A 20,488-nucleotide genomic window follows, 5' to 3' on the forward strand; every position below is an offset into this window, starting at 1 on the left:
GAGGAGGAGGCGGAGGAGGGGACCCCCGGGAGGAGGGGCGAGGACCCTTGGGGAAGGGGCGGAGGAGGGGACCCCGGGAGGAGGGGGCGGAGGAAGGGACCCCTGGGAGGAGGGGCGGGGCTGGGCGCCGCGGGACGCTGTGGGAGGAGAGGGCTGACGTGCGGAGGGGCCGGGCCGGGGGCGCGGGGAGGGGGCGGCGGCGAGCTCGCCAAGTGGCGGCGGGCCGGGGCGGGGCTGGGGGCCGAGGGGAGCGGCGGGAGGTGGGGCCGCGGAGCGCGCCGGGTGCGGCGGGCCGGGGATCGCGCGGGGCTAAGGAGCGGCGGGCGGGCGCAGCCGAGGGGAGGCGGACGGCGGCGGAAGGGAGCCGAGGGCCGAGGGCGGCGGGGAGCCCAGGGGAGCGGAGCCGCTGAGGGCCGCGGGCGGCGGCGGCGGCAGAGGGAGCGGCGGCGAGGGCAGCTGAGGGCCGCGGGGAGCGGCGGGCTGCGGCCGGCGCCGGGCGGGCGCGCTGAGGGTCGGCGGGGCGGGCGCGCCGAGGCCGCCGGCGTCCTCCTTCCGGCCCTCGGCCGCGGCGCGAGGCGGCGCGCTGGCGGCGGCCATGGCGGTGGCGGCGGCGCTGGCGGGCCGCGGGGCGCGCGGAGGCAGGGGCCGGCCCCGGGCGGCGGGCGGGCGGAGGGGCGGGGCCCGGGCGGCGGGCGGCCCGCGCGGCGGCGGCGGCGGCGGCGGCGAAGGCGGCGGCGGCCGGAACGAGACGGCGGCGGCGGAGGCGGCGGCGCGGGGCGCTCGGGCTGATGGCGGCGGCGGCGGCCGGCCCTGGGACGGCGCTGTCCCCGCGGCCGTGCGACAGCGAGCCGGCCACCCCCGGAGCGCAGTCCCCGAAGGTGAGGAGGCGCCGCTCGGGGGGGGGGGGGGGGAGGGGGTGGCGGTCGGGCGGGGGCCGCGCGGTTCCCGCCTCAGTCGCGCTGTGAGGACGCGCGCCGCGGGGCTCCGGAGGGCTGGACGCCGCCGGGAGGCGGGAGGAGGCTGAGGAGACCGAGGAGACCCCCCACGGGGCTCGGCCGGGTCGGGAGGCCCTCGGGGACAGCGCGACGGCCCGGGCCGGTCAGCCCGGCGCTGTGAGGGTGGCCGGTGAGGAGCCGGCCTCCCCGTGTCCCCGCGTCCCGGGGTCCGGGCAGCTTCCCCAGAGCTCACTCCCGGCCTGACGGGAGTGGTGGGCTTCTTGTGGGCACACCACTTTCCCTGCAGACGGAAGGAGTCTCCTCTCCTTAGTCTAGGACGGTGTGTAGGTCTAGGACATCCTTCGTCTGAGGGGTGTCGGAGGGATGGGAACTCTTCTGAGCAAAGAGCCGTAAACAACTGGGGCAAACAAGATAGGTGTTCAGTCAGTGGACTCAGTTTATTACTAAGTTAATACACAGCCATTCTAATATTTTCAGTGAAACTTTAAAAAAAATTGTAGTTGGTACTGTTTTCAGAAGGTAGAAAGGACTTAGTGTTTCTGAAGTCGAAGATGAGTGGAGAAAAACCAAGATGCGCAGTGGAATGTCATGCATTAAAACAGTTGTTTTTAAAGTTACTAGTTTGTGACGGAAGGTTGGAATGGAGGAGTGATTTCTAAAAACCTCAAAATTTGAATTGTTATTGAAAAGTTGAAAGTAGAAGATAATGGGAAGTAGAACACTTAAGACCCATCTCTTGCCTTGAGTGTGTCGTCAGCGTTGACAGTAGGAACAAGTTCTTGTTGCCCTCTCACAAGACTGCTCCTGCCTTGTCCCTGTATCCTCTGTGCTGCACAATAAAGACTCTCCTTTCTGAGGGTTTCTCAAGTGCCCGAACTTATGCAAGTGACTGGGCTGTAAGGCTCTTAATCCCCACCATTGTGCTTCCAGAGTCAGTGCTGGGCCTGGCACGTGGGGAGCGCTCAGCGTACCTCCCCACTGCGTGTCTAGTGCAGGACTTATCTGAACCTCGTGGTGGATAGGAACCTGTCTAATCTGAAGGTGGGAACCACCTGTGACTCCCATTTAGTAGATCTGGCAGTCTTAAATACGGACTTCTGTATCAGTATCGAAGTTACAAGCAAATTCCTTTAACTTAATTGTATTCTATCATAAGTTAGGAAAGATATTGCTGTTACATCTGTCTAGGAAAAGGTCAGCCAGCTAATGTTCAAATGCATTTGCCTAGAATTTGTAACATCAGATTCAAAACACTGCGTATGAAATTGTGGTTTCAGCTTTTTTGAGGGCTTTGTGTTTTTAACTTTGTCTCTTTTCAATTTTTTTGCCGAGGGGAATATACTTAAATGAATTGACGTAAAAATCCTTAAAATGCTCAGAAGCCAGTAAAATAGAAAAAAATGATACTTGAATGCTTAGAAGGAGTTATGCCTGAAGTATTGAAGATGAAATGTTTCAATTGTGATACTTATTGTTAAGTGTAAATTTTGGTGAAATAGATTTAGACTATTCTCCATCTCCTGTCTGGTTGCTTGTCTTAATAGGAACATACAGAGCTCTTTTAATGAATGCTTATTTTATAAGAACTGAAAAGGAGAATATTCTGTATATTTTACTATTTGGGAAGGAATCTGAGTAAATTCCTAACAGCTGGAGCCATTTGAAACTTTCTAAGTATCATCGTAATCATATTAACTAATTTTTATTGGGCACTTAATTATTTGCTAGGCCTTGCTCTAAGTGCTTCCCATTTATTAACTCATTTAATCCTTGCCTTAGCCAAGTAACACAGGCACTATTATCATCTCAGTTTTACAGATAAGGAGCAGCTCACAGAGGATAACTACTCAGCTAGTGAAGGGCAGTGCCCAGTAATATCCCAGGCAGTCCAGCTTTGGCCTGCCTGATGAGTATACCTTACTACCTCTTTATCTGCAGGATTGCTTTCCTTTTAATATGTAGCAAGAGAACCATGGCAAAATTGTATTAGTCTTAGAAAGCTACGTTACCTTAAAAAAAATCTGCTTTTTTAAGGCTTATATTCATTAAGCTTTCGCTAAATAATATGTGAATAAATCAATTTCCTAACATTTTATATCTCATTTATTTCCTTAATGCAGTGCTCCACCTTACAGCCTTAATATTGTTACATAATGGATAAAGTCACTTAAAAAAATTTTAAGCCTCTCCTTTTTTGGGGGAAGGTGTGTGTTGCTATATAGATTGATGATTCTTACTAGGATATAGTTCTGCTAAATTTTTGCAATGTAAGGAAAAAAAATTAACAGGATTGGTACCCTGTTTTTAGTTCTTGTATGTCCTTTTTTTACAGGGATATAAGTATCTAAAATAGCTGATTAGAATAGCCCTATAAGCCAGCTGTAAGTTGAGTTAAACACTAAATGATCCATACATTTTTTTCCTGGCTGGGGTAGGAGGGTTTGCTTTAATTTTAGAGTGTTCCAGCAATTTTATGTGTGTATTTAAAGCAGAAGGCGTTTTAACCTTGGTTGGTAAGAAAGCGAAAGTAGACTTAGATTTACAGGTTAATTGAAAATTTTCTTATTTTGATTGTATTGAAGATCAGTTTTTAGTTTTTTCCAGGTCTTGCCCATGCTAAATTCTTGTCTCCTGTTAATTATAATAGAAAGTTAACATTTGCGTAACCAGTTGTCCTTAGAAAGCCTTTAAGTTGAGCTTCTTAGCAAGTTTGGGAAGATACATAATCATTCTTTTCTTATTTTTCTTTTATTATTTTTTGAATCTTTTAAATGTGTAGGATGATAATGAAGATAATTCAAATGATGGGACCCAGCCATCCAAAAGGAGGCGAATGGGCTCAGGCGATAGCTCTAGGAGTTGTGAAACTTCAAGTCAAGATCTTGGGTACTGTTATTTTATTGCTTAATAATATTTTTTGTGCTATGTTTCTCCTCTCTGCATTAGCTTCCTCCTCCCCTCCCCCTAGGCCTGGCAAAGGTAATTATAAATATTGTAGAGTGTTTTTTGTGTTTTACAGTGTGACATCAAAGTTGCTTTTGCTATTCAGTGTCATTTTAAAAAATTTTCTTTTATTGTAGTAAAATACACATAAAATTTACCATTTTAACTATTTTTAAGTGTATAATTCAGTGGCATTAATTAAGTCACAGTGCTGTGTAACCATCACCACCATCCATTTCCAAAACTTTGTCACTACTGCAAACAGAAACTCCGTAACCATTAAGCAATAAAAATTCCCATTTCCCCTTTTCCCAGCCCCTGGCAACCACCGGTCTACTTTCTGTCATTATGAATTTGCCTATTTTAGGTACCTCATATAAATGGAATCATACAATATTTGTCCTTTTGTGTCTGGCTTATTTCAGTTAGTGTAATTTCTTCAAAGTTCATGTTGTAGCATGTATTAGGATTTCCCTTCTCTTTAGGGCTGACTTAATACTCCATCATATGGATAGACTATGTTTTGTTTATCCATTCATCTGCTGGTGGACACTTGGGTTGTTTCCACCGTTTGGCTATTGTGAATAATGCTACTGTGAACATTGGTTTATAAATATCTGTTGAGAGTCTGTGTTTTCAATTCCTTTGGGTATATACCTAAGCGTGGCATAGCTGGATCATACAGTAATTCTATGTTTAGCTTTTTGAGGAGCTGCCAAACTTTTCCACAGTGGATGCACCGTTTTATATCCCCACCAGCAATGCACACAGTTTCTAATTTCTTCATATCCTTACCAATTTGTTATTTTCCATTTTTTTTTTGATAATAGCCATTCTAGATAAAAAGTGTGAAGTGGCACCTCATTGTGATTTTGATTTGAATTTCCATAATAACTAGTGATGTTGTGCATCTTTTCATGTGCTTAGTGGCCGTTTATATATCTTCTTTGGAGAAATGTCTATTCAAATTTTTTGCCTATTTTTATGGGTTGTTTTCTTGTTTTCAAGTTGTAGGAGTTCTCTATGTATTCTGGATATTAATGCCTTATCAGATCTATGATTTACAAATATTTTCTCTCATCCTGTGGGTTGTCTTTTCACTCTGTTGATAGTATCCTTGATGCACAAAATTTTTAATTTTGCTGAAGTCCAGATTATCTATTTTGTTTTTGTTGTTGATCATGCTTTGGTGTCATATCTAGAATTCGTTGCCAAATCTGAGATCGTGAAGTTTTACCCCTGTGTTTTCTAAGAATTTTCTAGTTTTGGCTCTTATATTTTAGGTCTTCGATCCATTTTTTAATTAATTTTTGTATAGCAGCTGAGGTAAGAGTCCAATTTCAGACTTGCGTTTGGTTATCCAATTTCCCAGCACCATTTTTGAGAAAACTATTCTTTTTGTCTGTTATTTTTAATTGGATAGATGCATAAAATAGTGTCACATTCCTGCCTCTATTATCCATTGATGAAATTTAGAGGTTGAATTGGCCCAGGTCCAGAAGTCTGTAGTCTTTGCTATTCAGGGTTGGGATTGATCTGCAATACACTGGCACCATCAAACTAGGTCCATTCTCTGCTTCTGGGTTTGTGGAGTCTATGAGAACAAATAATTATGGTTTATAGTTTAATTCATTGAGAAATAGGTTTTTAGAGTTCTGTTTTCTCAGCTGTTGGTGACTCACTGAACAGCGGATGGGGAACAGAAGTTGATTACTTTATACCTTGGGTGGATGAAATAGTAGCTATGGGTGTTAAGCCCAAGAGATAGAATTCAGAACTGATATTACCACTCTGTTTTGGCCTTACAGACCTCTTAAGCTAAAAAATGCCTTTGTTCCTAACAATTGTTGAGTCTGTTTTTTGTGGTATATATAAAATGTTATTTCCATTGTACTTTTTTGTTTTGGTATTCCAGGTGGTTGTTTCTTTTCCCTCTACCTGTTTTGTAATTTTCTTTCGTACACATGAAATCATGGGAACTTTTATGTATTTGCAAAGTCATAGAAGACTGACTGAGAATTTAAATAATTAAAATAGTTTTTCAGAATCCTTAAAAATATTCTCAAAAATAAATCCTTAAAAATAAATATCCTTAAAAATAAAAATTATTAAAGGCATAATATATATTTCTGTGCTTAGCTTTAGCTACTATCCAGCAGAAAATTTGATAGAGTACAAATGGCCACCTGATGAAACAGGAGAATACTATATGCTTCAAGAACAAGTCAGTGAATATTTGGGTGTGACCTCCTTTAAACGGAAATATCCAGGTATTAAGTCTCAGTTTGTGTAACAGATTAAATCTAACTTTTAACTAATAGTAATTCTTTTTGATAAGTTGTCAACTTCTGAATATTTGAGGATGGATTATTTATAATGTATTTTATATCCTTCTGCCAGCTGATTTCCATTTACTGCTATCATCCAACATCTCTCCCTGCTATCAGTTTGTTCTTATCCCTTATAAACTGATTTAAAAGCAAAACGAGGAAAATGAAAGTCCTGGGAAAAATTTTAGAAAAAATCACTTATAGGTGTATGAACCAAGGATTGATTCTTTACCATTGTTCCTTGACCTTAGGAATGGAAGTAGCTCTATATAGCTGTATCTGAATTTGGGCTAAGCTGTACTTCATCAGCCATTGTAATATAGTTATCTATGTTACCTTCTTGCTGTGGATTATTCTGTTTTTATTTTAACTTTTATTTCTTGAATTTGTAAGATTCTTTGTGTAGTCTCTTTAATAATATTTGGAATACGTAACATGAAGTACTTTTTTAAATCTTTGAAGATTTTAACTTTTTAAAAATTTTAAAAGTTTTTTAAGCTTTTGAAGGTTTTACAAATGCATGATGTTATAAAAGCAAAAGACTTTTTAATAGTCTTTGATTCTTTTTTTTGGAGATTTAGAGCGACGAGATTTGTCTCATAAGGAGAAACTCTACCTGAGAGAGCTAAATGTCATCACAGAAACTCAATGCACTCTAGGTAATGAGAGCTTTGAATGTGAATTTTGAAAGTTGAACATTTATGAGGCAATATTGGATGAGTATTTATCTCCTTTCCTAAAATATTTTACAAAATTAATAAAACAGATGGAATTCTTTAAATGCTAAATTGTTTACTTCATTTTCGATTGTTAAAATACAAGGGAGAATGACATTTTATAGCAATATCATTTTCTAATAGCTTTTACAGAAGTGTCAAAGTATATGTGTGTTTTGTGTGTAAAACACAAAAGTATTAGTCCTTATCTCTTAAAAGGCAAATTTTGCTCAATTTTTAGTTCTGTATAATTGTCTCTATGCTTGATTTGTAATTTTCCTTTCATAAACATTTTAATGTGACATGGCTACTTTTTAGTATAAAACCTTGGGAGTTCACCTCAGCAATTGGTATAAGCTGATACTATGAATTTTGAAAATTGCTTATATGACTTGTGTGTGTGTGCTGATGCTTTTGGTGAAATTGAATTACCTCTATACTACTTCTAGTGTATCTAATTTGAAGAGTAAGAACTGTAATATATTGAAAAAGTCTTTGTTTTTCTCATCTAATATCCTATGTTAATTGGCACTAGTTAGTGTGCATCATTATTTAGCAATTGTTTCTAATAAAGGGCTATATGTTTATAGTACAGAGAATTTAAAAAAAGTTTGGTTGAAAAATTGATTGCTTTTTGCGACTTTGGTAATTTATTTCTTTTTAATTGTTTCGCTTTCTATTATGACTATTTTATTTATTTATTTTTTTTAAATTTTTTGTTTATTGCAGTAACATTGGTTTATAACATTGTATAAATTTCAGGTGTACATCGTTATACTTCTATTTCTGCATAGATTACATCATGTTCACCACCCAAATACTAATTACAGCCCATCACCACACACATGTGCCGAATTATCCCTTTTGCCCTCCTCCCTCCCCCTTCCCCTCTGGTAACCACCAATCCAATCTCTGTCTCTACGTGTTTGTTTATTGTTGTTATTATCTACTACTTAATGAAGGAAATCATAAGGTATCTGACCTTCTCCCTCTGACTTATTTCACTTTGCATAATACCCTCAATGTCCATCCATGTTGTCAATGACTATTATTTTTTATTATTTTTGAATGTATTAAAATATTTTGCTTTGGCTATTGGAAAATCTTTTAAATGTAGAGTAGTTTGAAGAAAAAGCAAATTTTGGAAAGTGGTTTTGTCCACTCAGCCTTAAAATAGGTTCTTTACCTTTTTTTTTTTTGTCTAAAATAGGTTTAACAGCATTGCGCAGTGATGAAGTGATTGATTTAATGATAAAAGAATATCCAGCCAAACATGCTGAATATTCTGTTATTCTACAAGAAAAGGAACGTCAACGAATTACAGATCATTATAAAGAGTATTCTGTAAGTATCGAGGTGACTAGCATCTTTTATTTGGTTTGGGGAGGATGACATTTTGTAAAGTTATGTGTGACTTCCAACTCTAGTATTTTTATTTCAGCAAATGCAACAACAGAATACTCAGAAAGTTGAAGCCAGCAAAGTGCCTGAGTACATTAAGAAAGCTGCCAAAAAGGCAGCTGAATTTAACAGCAACCTAAACCGGGAACGTATGGAAGAAAGAAGAGCTTATTTTGACTTACAGACGCACGTAGGATCGCTTAAATTTATTAGTCCCTGAATCTCCCTTATTGCAGAGTTCTCACTACCTCCTTTGTTATTGTTATTTTTTGTACCGGCAATGTGTACTTTTCTTCCCTAGAATTTGCCTAATAATACTCAATTTACTTTTGTGTGCGTATGAGATGTCTTTTGCTTTGTGGTTGACATCCTACTGAAATAGACTAATAGCTACGTATTGTACTTGCTGTGTGTCCCAAGAGTTGTTCTAAGAGATTTCCGTGTTAGTTCCTTCAGTTCTCACGGTTACCATGTGAGGTTGAAACTAGTATTATTTCCATTTCATACATGAGGAAGTTGAGCTTCAGAGGTTTTATAAGTTGCTCAGGTCACATCCCTGTTAAGTGGTGAGCAGAAACGCACTGCCTTTCCTCAGAAATGATGATCATAGTGAAGAGCCAGACAAAACTCACCTGTACAACTAGAAACACCAACCATCCCCTTAGTTCATAGCTCCTAATGTCTCTTATATTTTTAGCTTTTTTGGGGGAGGAGCGCAGTGGAGAACAAAAGGGATTATTTTACCAAAGCCTTGATTCCTAGCATGGAATCAGTTTTGTATTTCTCTTCATGTTAACCCAGGTTATCCAGGTGCCTCAAGGGAAGTACAAAGTGTTACCAACAGAGCGAACCAAAGTCAGTTCTTACCCAGTGGCCCTCATCCCCGGACAGTTCCAGGAATATTACAAAAGGTATTCAGTGGTTTTATTTCCCATTAGTACTGGCTGTTAGTGAGGGACTTTGGAGCTTTTTGTACTTGTCTCCTAAAAGTTTTTGGCTCTATAAGTATTACCATAAGGTGTTGTATAAGATTGGTGTCAATATTCTCTATCTTCTATGGTTGTGTGGCAAAAAATGCCCTTGAACCAGAATCGGAAGGTTTCCTGTCTCAGCCTGGACTGCCCATCTCCCTGCCCACCCATTTGTGCTTCTGTGACAGGTGCCAGAGGTTCTCTAGCACCTCGATCCTCAGAGTATGGTCCATGGCCCAGCAGCACTGGTCTCCCTTGAATGCTTATTGGAAATGCAAACTCTCAGGCACAACCCCAGAGGCGCTGACTCGGAATCTGCATTTTTGTAGATGCCTCCATGCTTCATGTGCAAATGCAAGTTTGAGAAGCACTGGCTTAGCCTGCAGAGGAGATGAAGGAAGGAGCAGAGTGGCTGCCAGGGTGGGCATGGCCACCTGGTTGCTCCAGCCACATCACTGCCCTGGCCTGGCTGCTGCTTCCACTCCATGTAGCGAGAATACTGTTATCTCTTATTCCTAACCTGGACATAACGGAAAACAGGGCTGACAGGGTCATTTTGTTTCAAAATCTCAGCTTTTACTTCAGCTTTAAACCTTATGTTCTTTAGGATAGAGAAGATTCTTTAAAGAATAGTATTTAAAATAGACTATAGGGTCATAGTATTTGAAAGTCAAATGTAAACCATGGGTCAGCATATTTTATTTCTTTTTATTTTTGAGTCAGCAAATTATTGTAAATGATATGCAGTGTTCCAACTCCTTTGCTTTTTGGTGGATGTATTAGCTGAGGGAGATGCTGATCCAGTGTCTGCTGCTGAAAAAGGTTACAGAGAGTGATGCCAACAGGGCGCTCCACTGGGTGAGAATGGCATGGACGTCAGCTGGCTGTATGCAGTCCGACCCAGAGGAAGGGGTTGCCAATCCCTAGTTTCAGATAAAATAGATGATTTAAATGTGTTAGAATACGTGCTTCACAAATTGGTTTAAAATAATTTGTTACTGAAAATTTTGTTTCTCAAATACCATGCACTGCTGTGATTTACGTGTGTTAATTGATTGAAGCCTCACGTCCATTCTGTGAGGTCGACTCTTGGTATCACACCATTTTACATGTGAGCAATGCCAGCACTCCACGAGCAGTAATGACTTGGGAGAGTAGGGGGGCTGGAGGTGATCAGGAAGCCTGGATTTTGTGCACGATTTTATAGTGCCACAGTTTTACCGGTGTCTGCTGACTTTTTGCGGGTGGGGGAGGTTGAGGGTAAAAGGGAGACATTATCTTTTGATAATAAGAATCAAGCACATATTTTACACTCTCAGTCTGGTGAAAAAATGTTTAGGTTTTTTCTTTGTTACTTGGCCCTACTTGATCACCAAAATAAAAGATTATTTATTACCCTAACCATTTTTCAAAAGTATTTGGGGTTAATTGAGAAGATTAAGGCTATCTTCATAGCTCAAAGCTTAGTCCATGCATATTTAATAATAAAGGAAAACTGAAAGTTGCCTCTCTGAACTTTAGGTACTCACCGGATGAACTGCGGTATTTGCCGTTAAACACGGCACTTTACGAGCCCCCTCTGGATCCTGAGCTCCCTGCTCTAGATAGTGATGGTGATTCAGATGATGCTGAAGATGGTCGAGGTGATGAGAAACAGAAAAATAAAGGCACTTCGGTAATCTTTAGTAGGAGATACCTCTCTTCCCTTTAAAGTTTTGCTAATTGCTTTCCTGGAATGTCACATTGAACTTGTATCACCATCCCCTTTTTGAAAAAGGGACAGTTGTATGTAATTTCCAGAAAGCTTTCATTAAGTAAAGTTATTTATTGTGTGCGTTGATACAGACAAGCTGTGCATGGCCTTTTGTAGGGTTATATTTAAAGTTGCTCCTTGTAGTCATCACAAGCAGGTTAGGCAAGGGCACCAAACACCACCTTACAGTCTTACCGTTAACTCGCTTGGTTTGGGGGAGCACGTTAACTTGTGTTCCTATTGCTTAATTAGTAATCTTAGGCTTCCTAAGGGAAAATATAAAGGTTACTAATAGGTTGTGCTATTAGTTAGGTTTTCTGTATGACTTTTTTTTGTAGCAAAATGCACTTGCTACACAGTGGGGAAGTTGGTGTGCTCTGTGGTATTGAAGGTGAATGAAAAACGTGGTGGTATAGGGTTCTGATTTTATTCGCACTGTATATTGAGCAACTGGCCATTTTTAAACTTGTTACTATAGCCAGCCTGAACTTGAGAATGCTGCCGTTAAATGGGCAGTCCATTTCTTTGTTACCATTAGCTTCTGAAACATATTTAATGGTACATGTTGCATAAAATAAGACGCTATTCAACTACTAAAGTGATGATACCCCTTTCACTTGTTGTTGGTAAAAGGGGAGCTGTGGTGTGGTGAGGGTGTGATGGTGTGATGTTCCCCCACGCTGCTAGTAGGAGTGTAAATTCATCCAACATTTTGGGCAAGGATTTTGACAGTATATACCAAGATGTTTCACTTCCACAGAATTTGACTTAGCAAATACACTAATAGAATTTATTTGAAGGACCTAATCAGATGCTGACAAAATTTAATTAGAAAAATGTCCATTAGAATATTAACAGCATTTTTTATAGTGGAAATTAGAAATAAATCTAATGTCCACGATGGGCGATATATTACATTTACTTGATAGAAATGCAGTTCAAAGAATATTTAATGATGTGATTAAATGTACATAACACTTAAAAAAAATTAAAACACATACACATAATCTAGTTTTGTGTTTTAAAAAGTGAGGGCACATCTGTAGATAAGGTGTGTATGTGGTATGTGATGTGTGAGTCTGGTATCTATATATATGTACAAACACGTGTCTAGAAGGAAGAAAAAGGAGATAATGTTCATGTTCCCAGTAGTTGTTACAGAGTGTTTATCAGGGTGCTTATGGATAACCTCATTTTTTCATTTGTAATCTTCATAATTTATATAAATATAACATTTTCATTCTAATTAGAAAATTTTAAATTAAAAAATGAAGAATTAAAATATCAGATATCGAACTCCTAAACTTTGAACATCTGAAATATGTCAGATGTTGTAAATACTTGGCAGTATTGGCCCCTGCATAGTTTAACGTTATGAAAACACAAGTGTGTGCTTGAAGAACTTCTTTAATGACCTTTATTACTCAATGAAAATACCCACACATATTTAAAACAGTGTGGTTTTTTTTTTTTTTTTTTTTGTGAAGATCAGCCCTGAGCTAACATCCGTGCTAATCCTCCTCTTTTTGCTGAGGAAGACCGGCCCTGAGCTAACATCTATTGCCAATCCTCCTCCTCCCCCCCCTCCTTTCCCCCGCAAGCCCCAGTAGATAGTTGTATGTCATAGTTGCACATCCCTCTGGTTGCTGTATGTGGGACGCCACCTCAGTGTGGCTGGACAAGCGGTGTGGCTGGACAAGCGGTGTGTCCATGCGCGCCCGGGATCCGAACAAGGGCTGCCAGTAGCGGAGTGCGCGCACTTAACCACTAAGCCACGGGGCCGGCCCCCAAAACAGTGTATTTTTTAAATAATATTTTTGCATGAAACAAGTGTGTTCCCTTGTGACATGGCAAAGTGATGTTGAAGCTCTGTGGTATGATAATAGCTGAAGTAGATAATTCTGCTTCCGTTGACTTGAGTCAGAAAACAAAGTTGATTAAGGTACTCGCTGATATAAATGGAATTAGCTATATGTTATAATGTACTTATAAGACATAAATGATTTTTAATGTGACTTATTTTAATCTACTGGGAAAAGTTTTCCTATATTTAGAATTATCTTTTTATTTTTAAATTGATGAAACTCTAAAACTTTTTTTGAATATATTCTGTAGTTTTCAAAATTCAGACTTGGGGCCGGCCCCATGGCTTAGCGGTTAAGTGCGCGCACTCCGCTGCTGGCGGCCTGGGTTCGGATCCTGGGCGTGCACCGATGCACTGCTTCTCCAGCCGTGCTGAGGCTGCGTCCCACATACAGCAACTAGAAAGATGTGCAACTATGACATACAGCTATCTACTGGGGCTTTGGGGAAAAATAAAGGAGGAGGATTGGCAATAGATCTTAGCTCAGAGCCGGTCTTCCTCAGCAAATAGAGGAGGATTAGCATGGTTGTTAGCTCAGGGCTGATCTTCCTCACCAAAAAAAAAAAAAAAAAATTCAGACTCAAATCTGCGGGAATTCCGAGGAACTTTTGTTTGTGCCTTTGACCTGCAGGACAGCTCCTCTGGCAACGTGTCTGAGGGGGAAGGCCTTCCCGACAGCCAGGAGGAGCCTCTCCAGGGAAAACAGAGATCCAAGGACAAAGCTGCCACCCCAAGAAAAGACGCTTCCAAACGTTCTGTACTGTCCAAGTCAGTTCCTGGGTACAAGGTAGAAGAGAAAAGCCCCTGACTCAGCTTTCTTCCTGAGCAGCCTCTCTCCCTGAAACATTTTAACTTTGAATTTCAAAGTGGTGGAGCCCTGCCTGCTGCCCTGCACTAGCTGTTCCTCTGTGCTATGTGCCCTGTCAACTTCTTTCTTTTTTGCTTTATTTTCCTGGTGGCTTTTCTATCACTTTTGGCTATGGTTTAGCTTCTGTTTTCTGTATATGTACAATTGTAAGAGAATCTTTTTTTTTCTTTTAAATAATAACCAGGCAAGTATGGATTTTTAAGAAATTATTTCATAGGCAGAACTTCATACTTTGTTTCATCAGAGTAAAGGTCATAATTATCTGACATTTTAAATATCCTAGTATTTAGTATAGCTAAACATGTTGAGCTGTAAAGTATGGGTGGATATACTGTCAGACTGAGTTGCATTTTTGTAGTGCCTTTCATTAAGAAAGATCTGGGTTTAATCTAAGGATTATTTGATCCATTTGCCAAATTCAGCTAACTCTGCGATAGAATGTAGTAAAACTTGTTATTTACATTGTAGTGCCAAGCCTAATCTTTGCACATAACCCATGCAATTCTCTGACAAGGATTTAAACATTATTTAGTGAGGTAACTTGGCTGATAGACTTGTTAACTTTTTGATTGGGTATTCTCAGAGTAAGATAGTATGTTATCAGCAGTGTTATTATTTTTATTGTTTGCTCCTGCTGTCTGCCCCTCCCCCTTCAGAGTGTTAGCTGAGAGGTGAGTAGCCTTATTTGTATATGGGGATTTAGGAATATCATAAAAGGAGTGGAATTAGCTGCACAGTTTTGTTTTTTGGATGGTAATAGTAAAATACACAGTTCTTTTGGTCTGGAATGTATCAGACTAAGCTTTTCATTGTGGTTAGGAAGGTGTTTTGAAGGAAAGTTTTACAGTCAAGTGATGAAGAAGTTGTGCTTAGGGTGTTGTAAACACCTTGTTTTGCATCAGAATTGGGGTTGTGGTAGGTCATCCAGAAGAACAGGTTCAGGTGAGCTGCTACCAGCTTCCCTGCAACCTGACCAGAATGCTTCTAACAGTTTGTTTGCCTTTCTTTTCTCAAAGTAAAACAGCGACTTAAATTAGTGTATTCCATATTTCATTAGAAAATGCCTTTATGTAATCAACTTAAAAATACATGTTTTTTCAGCCTATGGCAAGCAAATCTTAAGCTTCATTCAGCAAAATGGCTTCAATAGGCTGCAGCTATGTGACTTTTGTACTTGTTTTTACACATATAGGTTATCTAATTTTTTTAAACTGAAGATTTAAATTAATGCTTAATAATTAAAAGCAAATGAACTCCAAAGATTAAATTTTGGAAAGTTAGCTGGGTGTGTGTGCTACACTGTGCTACTAGTCTGATAAGAGGTTCAAATGGGAGTGTCAGCTCAAAGCACACTGTCAGTGTTGAGTAGACCTTTCAGACAATAAGCCTGGATTAATTATGGGTTAAAAAAAGAGAGAATATTGAAATAGATGTTTTAATAGAAGCTGTGAAAGTGAAGAACTATTCAATACTATCAGTGATTTATTATAGAAGAGATCATCTAGGTTAACCTAAATTGATAAGTACTCAAGGGAGTCTAATATGCAGAATACACATTTTATAATCTTCTGTGAACATTTTTAGTACCTAAAAATGTTTCAGGTATTTCAAAGTTTGGAACAACCAGTATCTAGACTTAATACGTTAATGTGAACATGTTTATTAAAAGTTAACCTCTCTATGAAAAGTATTAATAAGCCAAGATGTGCCTAAATATTAGGGTACTTCAACCTGAAGGCATATGTATAAATGTGTTTTAAAATCTGGGAGTTAAGAAAAATGATAATGTATCTGATGTCTTGCTTAATAAGAATGACTAGTGCTTGCCCTTAATTTGTAGGACAGTATTGTTTAGGTTACATTAACCTGAAATTAAAGCATAATTGTTAGGATTCAGGCCTATGTTACCAGTGTATCGTTAAAATTTATAGTGTATTAGTGTTACCATATCACTTATCTTTGGTTATTTTTCAAGCAGGAATATGAATGTACTGTTAGCCTTTTATTTGAGATGCTGAGAACTATTAGAATGAGTATTTTAATTTTCTTGTCAATAGTGACATTATGATGTTGTTGCAGTTATGAGAAGTAAAACTGACTGTCTCCATCAGACATACGTAGGGTTCTGTTCCGTTAATCTTCAGGAGAGTTCTGCACACTGTTCCCTTCCTCCTCCATCAACTCTACAGTACAGCGAGAAACTAGCTTCCCAGCCACAATTGGTATCCACTGTGTAAAGTGCTGGGCTGAGCAGTGTGGCTTCTTAGAGCGCTCAGAGTGCTTGAATGAACAAGCCTTTTACATTGAGCTGTGGCCTCATCGTAGAAAATGCTGCAAAGCTCTGTCTCTGCCTCTCCCTTCTCCACCCCTGTCTCTCCCTTTTTTCATCAAGGTGAAGACTATTGGGTAAGAAAAATTTTAAGTGGTTTAACCAAACATTATGATTTTAAGCTTAGAAGTAAATCTGGAATTTTCTTGGTGTCCTTTTAATCGTAGGTGTTTAATGTATATTTTAATGATTGTAGAACTTGAATTGCTCTAGAATGTGAATGACTAGCCTTGTGTTTTATTCCTTTATACTTTTGTAAAGGATCTCCTATGAGGAGTTCTTTCTTTAGAATTGAATATTGTGTGGTTACTTCCTTGACTTTAGTGCAAGATACTAGAGTACTTAGTATGCCAGTATCTAACTTAAACTACAAGTATTAGATAAGTATATCCTTTACATTTAGTACAGGTACTATAACCAAAAGATATTTCTTATTTTGATGGATTGAGAGGTAGCTTTCTGCTGTATATTATGGCAGTTACAGATTTGATTGTACCTGAACCAGAATTTGGATCATGGAAGTGCACTTCCTAGCTATTTTTTATTTAGGGATAGGAAAACACAATGAGAACCTTATGCTTAGAATGTAGCAGGAACAAGAGGGTAACACACTGCAAGACTTAAAAGGTTTGAGCGTGTGACACTATCCTTTTGTTGGGGGAGCAGGGTATAAAGATATACGTACAGGAAATGTAGAATAGCTAACGGTAAAATTTTATATGTATGTTTTAACTTCTATGATATTTATTATTTTGTAGAGACATTTGTGATTGTTTAGAGTTATTGTTTTTATTATATTTATGTATAAGGTTGACTTTTTTTAAATAAATAAGTCAAAAATTATTTTTGAATGCCTCTGTCATCTTTTGCAAAGAAAGATAATTTAAAGAATAAAAAAATTAAATAATTAAGAACAAATTGTTTAGGCCTAACAGGTTTTGAAGGTGGCAGTGAGACATTTCAAAGCCGAATACCATATACAAAGTTGGAGTTTCATTTAGGCTCCTCTTTGGTTCAGTAACTTAGGAAAAGAAAATTTAAGATGCATTTGGCTGGGTTGGAATAAAACAAATATAATAATTCTATTTAAAATAATTTTTCTCCCGGTTCATATATATATATATATATATATATATATATATATATATATATATATCCACCTCTGGCCCCCATTTCCTACTTGGGCCATGCTTGCTCTTCTTTTTCTCCCACTGTCCTTACGTATTCATATAGCATGAGTGAGCATCATATCACCACAGTCAAGGCTATGATGCTGGAATGTTCTCACCCCAGTAATTTCAGATGTGGTGAATCTTCTCTTTTTTGTCCTTTTCCACGTGTTGCCAAGTGTTTTTTAAAGCCAGATACCTTCATTGGATTGAGCATGTTTTTAATCTGACAAATGATTAGTACTCAAAATGTGTCTTTGTATTTGAGTGATAATTTTTTTTTGCTTGTCTGAAAACTTACTTTTCTCTTTTATGTTTTGTTTTTCACACTGAATGCATTTTCCCATGTAGGCTCATTTATTAATTTATTAGATAGGCAAAGGGAATCATCACACAGCTCGGTTTTCCACACATATTTTTGCACATGATAGTGTATGCATGAGACATCTTTCAACTAAAAATGTGAAAACATTGATTTTGTAACTTAGATTTTATAGATCTAGTTTTACAGCTTTGGAAAATATCAGTTTTTAAACCAAATCAGTATATAAGCTGCTTAAAACTGAGTCGTTTTTTAAATAATAAGCCTAACTTACATGAATAGTCATTTGGTGCGTAGCTTTTCTCTTCCAGTTAATAGTGTGATTTGACATTGTATTTAGTCTTCCCTTTCAGTTCATTATAAAGATCTCACTGTGCATGTAGGGAGTGTAGAATGCTACATTTAATCCTAACACAGATCATGCAGTTAACAAAATTTAAAGTGAATTCTAATAAGGATTTAGTCAGTAGGCCATTGTATGTTGAAAGCAGACTCACGTCAAGTTACGTCTTTCAAAAAGGTCCTCATTAGCAAGTTACCAAAAGTAAAGATAAGGCATTACAATAACAGAATTCCTTTTGAACACATAGTAAGTTCTTCTGGCATGAATTTATAGCCCTCTTCTACCCTTCCAGCCAAAGGTCATTCCAAATGCTCTATGTGGAATTTGTCTCAAGGGTAAGGAGACCAACAAGAAAGGGAAGGCTGAGTCACTTATCCACTGCTCCCAGTGCGATAACAGCGGTAAGTATTGGCATGTCTTCTTAACTTTTTAACCACTCTGTTGCTTCAAAAACTAGGATTTTTAGTTGTCAGATAGACTTGAACCATAGAATCATCAAATATAGAGGGCAACTTATAAGGTGTAGATGAAGTCCATGTATTTTCTTCTACACTGTATTTTCAGTTCTCTTCTGCGATTAAACATTGTAGCCCTTCTTGAGAAATCTCAAAACTAGCATTTTATTATGCTATATTAAGTTAAAAATTCTTGTGTGAAATACTACTAATATTGGTTTTGGTTTAGGCCATCCTTCTTGCCTGGATATGACCATGGAGCTTGTTTCTATGATTAAGACCTACCCATGGCAATGTATGGAATGTAAAACTTGCATTATATGTGGACAACCCCACCATGAAGAAGAAATGATGTTCTGTGATGTGTGTGACAGAGGTTATCATACTTTTTGTGTGGGCCTTGGTGCTATTCCATCAGGTAAAGATGAAAAAAGAAGGAACATAATCTTTGAGTGAAAGGACTCTCCCAGCATTTTTGTACAGGCTTCATAAACACCATAATGACACAAAGGGCCTGTAGACCCCTCTGTTGACAAGACGTGACCAACGCTGTGATTACCCAGATCATATCCACCTGCTTTTCATCCCTAGACAACCCAACTAAAGGACACATGAGATGTCAAGGTGCCTAATCTAAGTTTTGGAAATAGAGCTCAATGTACAGAATGAGCCAGTGTTTTTCTACTGAAATAGCTAAAGCAACAGCATCAATTTGTTTCAAAGCCTTGATTTTATTTTTATGTCACCTATTTAGAAACTTAACAAAATGACTGCTATGCCTGTATACATGTTAAACCAGATTTTTATAAATCAAGGCAGCTTGACAATTCCAGAAAACTTTAGAATGAACAGAGGATCGAAGAATAAATCACAGTAATTGCACTAAAACATTACACACATAATTGTGTAACTTTAGAACTCATTTGCATAGTTAATACTGTATAATACTTTATATAAAGTATATGCCTAGAACTAAGTTTCCTGGGAATCATTAAGAAGCAAGCAACTTAAAGTTCTGTAGTAATTCAGATCAAGTACATAGTACAGTTTATCAATGTGCTATCAAATACTTGGTAAGTTTTAAAGTGCTGTGTTGGCAAAATACACCAGGACTTGAGAGGATGCTGTTAAGATACACAGCTGCCAGTGAGCAGCAGCGAGAAAGGCCGAAAAAAAGCCGAACTCAAGAACAGGTTTTATATTAGGATTTGTATTACTGAACTTTTTAAGTGTGATCGTGTTTGGATTTCAGAAAGGATTTTAATAATTTTTTAAAGGTCCCTATTATAGCATTGCTCCTCTCACCATGCCTCCCCCCCACCACTTGCACTGAATTTCACAGGACATTGATTACACTAATCATCTAAAGGGAAGTTTACATTTTTCTCTTTAAGGAATTCATTAGTCCCCTTCCCACCACACATCCACAGAGGACTGTCATTAGTGATAGCTAAGGAACAAGAGCAAAATGGGTTTAAAATTCAGTGCTAAAAAATTAAATTTCATTCTGTATTAACAATTTTTCTCCTAGGTCGCTGGATTTGTGACTGTTGTCAGCGAGCCCCCCCAACACCCAGGAAAGTGGGCAGAAGGGGGAAAAACAGCAAAGAGGGATAAAATAATTTTTTGACCGCAACATTGTAATATGCATTTAAATGAACTATTTGGTGCCAATTTATTTACAACATTCTCATTTTTATTCCAATAAAAGATTTTTGAAATTAACTATTTGCTTAAAATCTGCAAGTTGATTTATTTCTATTATAAGCTACTCTTGCCCTTGAAACCAATTTCAGGTAGAGAAATAATTCATCTTCCAAAAGGTTTTTATATCTTAGTACTTTGACTCTCTCTGGAAATTCAGTGGAAATATTAGGCAGCTTAATTTGAAATACTTTTATTAGCCTGAAAATTACTTTTACTTTTATGAAATTTTCCTAATCTACATTGTTTCTGGCCTACCATAAGTAGCATAAGAAAGTTATTTAGTAACGGAACAATTTTAATAAATAGGTAGCCCAAGATGTTAACATTACAAATGACCTGATGAGATTTGGTGCAGCTGATT

General features: G+C 38.9%; 1 protein-coding gene across 2 annotated transcripts; it reads left to right on the forward strand.

The window, feature by feature from the left end:
• Window positions 1–732: 732 nt before the first annotated feature.
• Window positions 733–20,146, forward strand: PHF10 (PHD finger protein 10). Of its 2 annotated transcripts, none has more exons than XM_087425004.1 (12): window positions 733–878; window positions 3,736–3,842; window positions 6,039–6,169; window positions 6,805–6,888; window positions 8,156–8,289; window positions 8,387–8,536; window positions 9,148–9,257; window positions 10,839–10,992; window positions 13,566–13,721; window positions 18,258–18,366; window positions 18,650–18,838; window positions 19,952–20,146. In XM_087425004.1, the coding sequence occupies exons 1-12, from the start codon at window positions 789–791 to the stop codon at window positions 20,035–20,037; spliced, it is 1,500 nt and encodes a 499-aa protein (XP_087281130.1). In that variant the 5' UTR covers window positions 733–788; the 3' UTR covers window positions 20,038–20,146. The 2 variants fall into 2 exon arrangements, with proteins under 2 accessions (XP_087281130.1, XP_087281131.1); XM_087425005.1 differs by having other exon boundaries at window positions 734–878; window positions 6,811–6,888.
• The last annotated feature ends 342 nt before the right edge of the window (window positions 20,147–20,488 follow it).

The sequence above is a fragment of the Ceratotherium simum genome, chromosome 38 (assembly GCF_057802395.1).
Source record: "Ceratotherium simum simum isolate JZ-2026a chromosome 38, ASM5780239v1, whole genome shotgun sequence".
Classification (NCBI taxonomy): domain Eukaryota; kingdom Metazoa; phylum Chordata; class Mammalia; order Perissodactyla; family Rhinocerotidae; genus Ceratotherium; species Ceratotherium simum.

Coding starts and splice junctions, on each gene's coding strand:
- PHF10 (XM_087425004.1), top strand. CDS start 789: ATGGCGGCGGCGGCGGCCGGCCCTGGGACGGCGCTGTCCCCGCGGCCG. Junction 3,843..6,038: donor ACTTCAAGTCAAGATCTTGG/GTACTGTTATTT, acceptor TTCTGTGCTTAG/CTTTAGCTACTATCCAGCAG. Junction 18,367..18,649: donor CTCCCAGTGCGATAACAGCG/GTAAGTATTGGC, acceptor GTTTTGGTTTAG/GCCATCCTTCTTGCCTGGAT.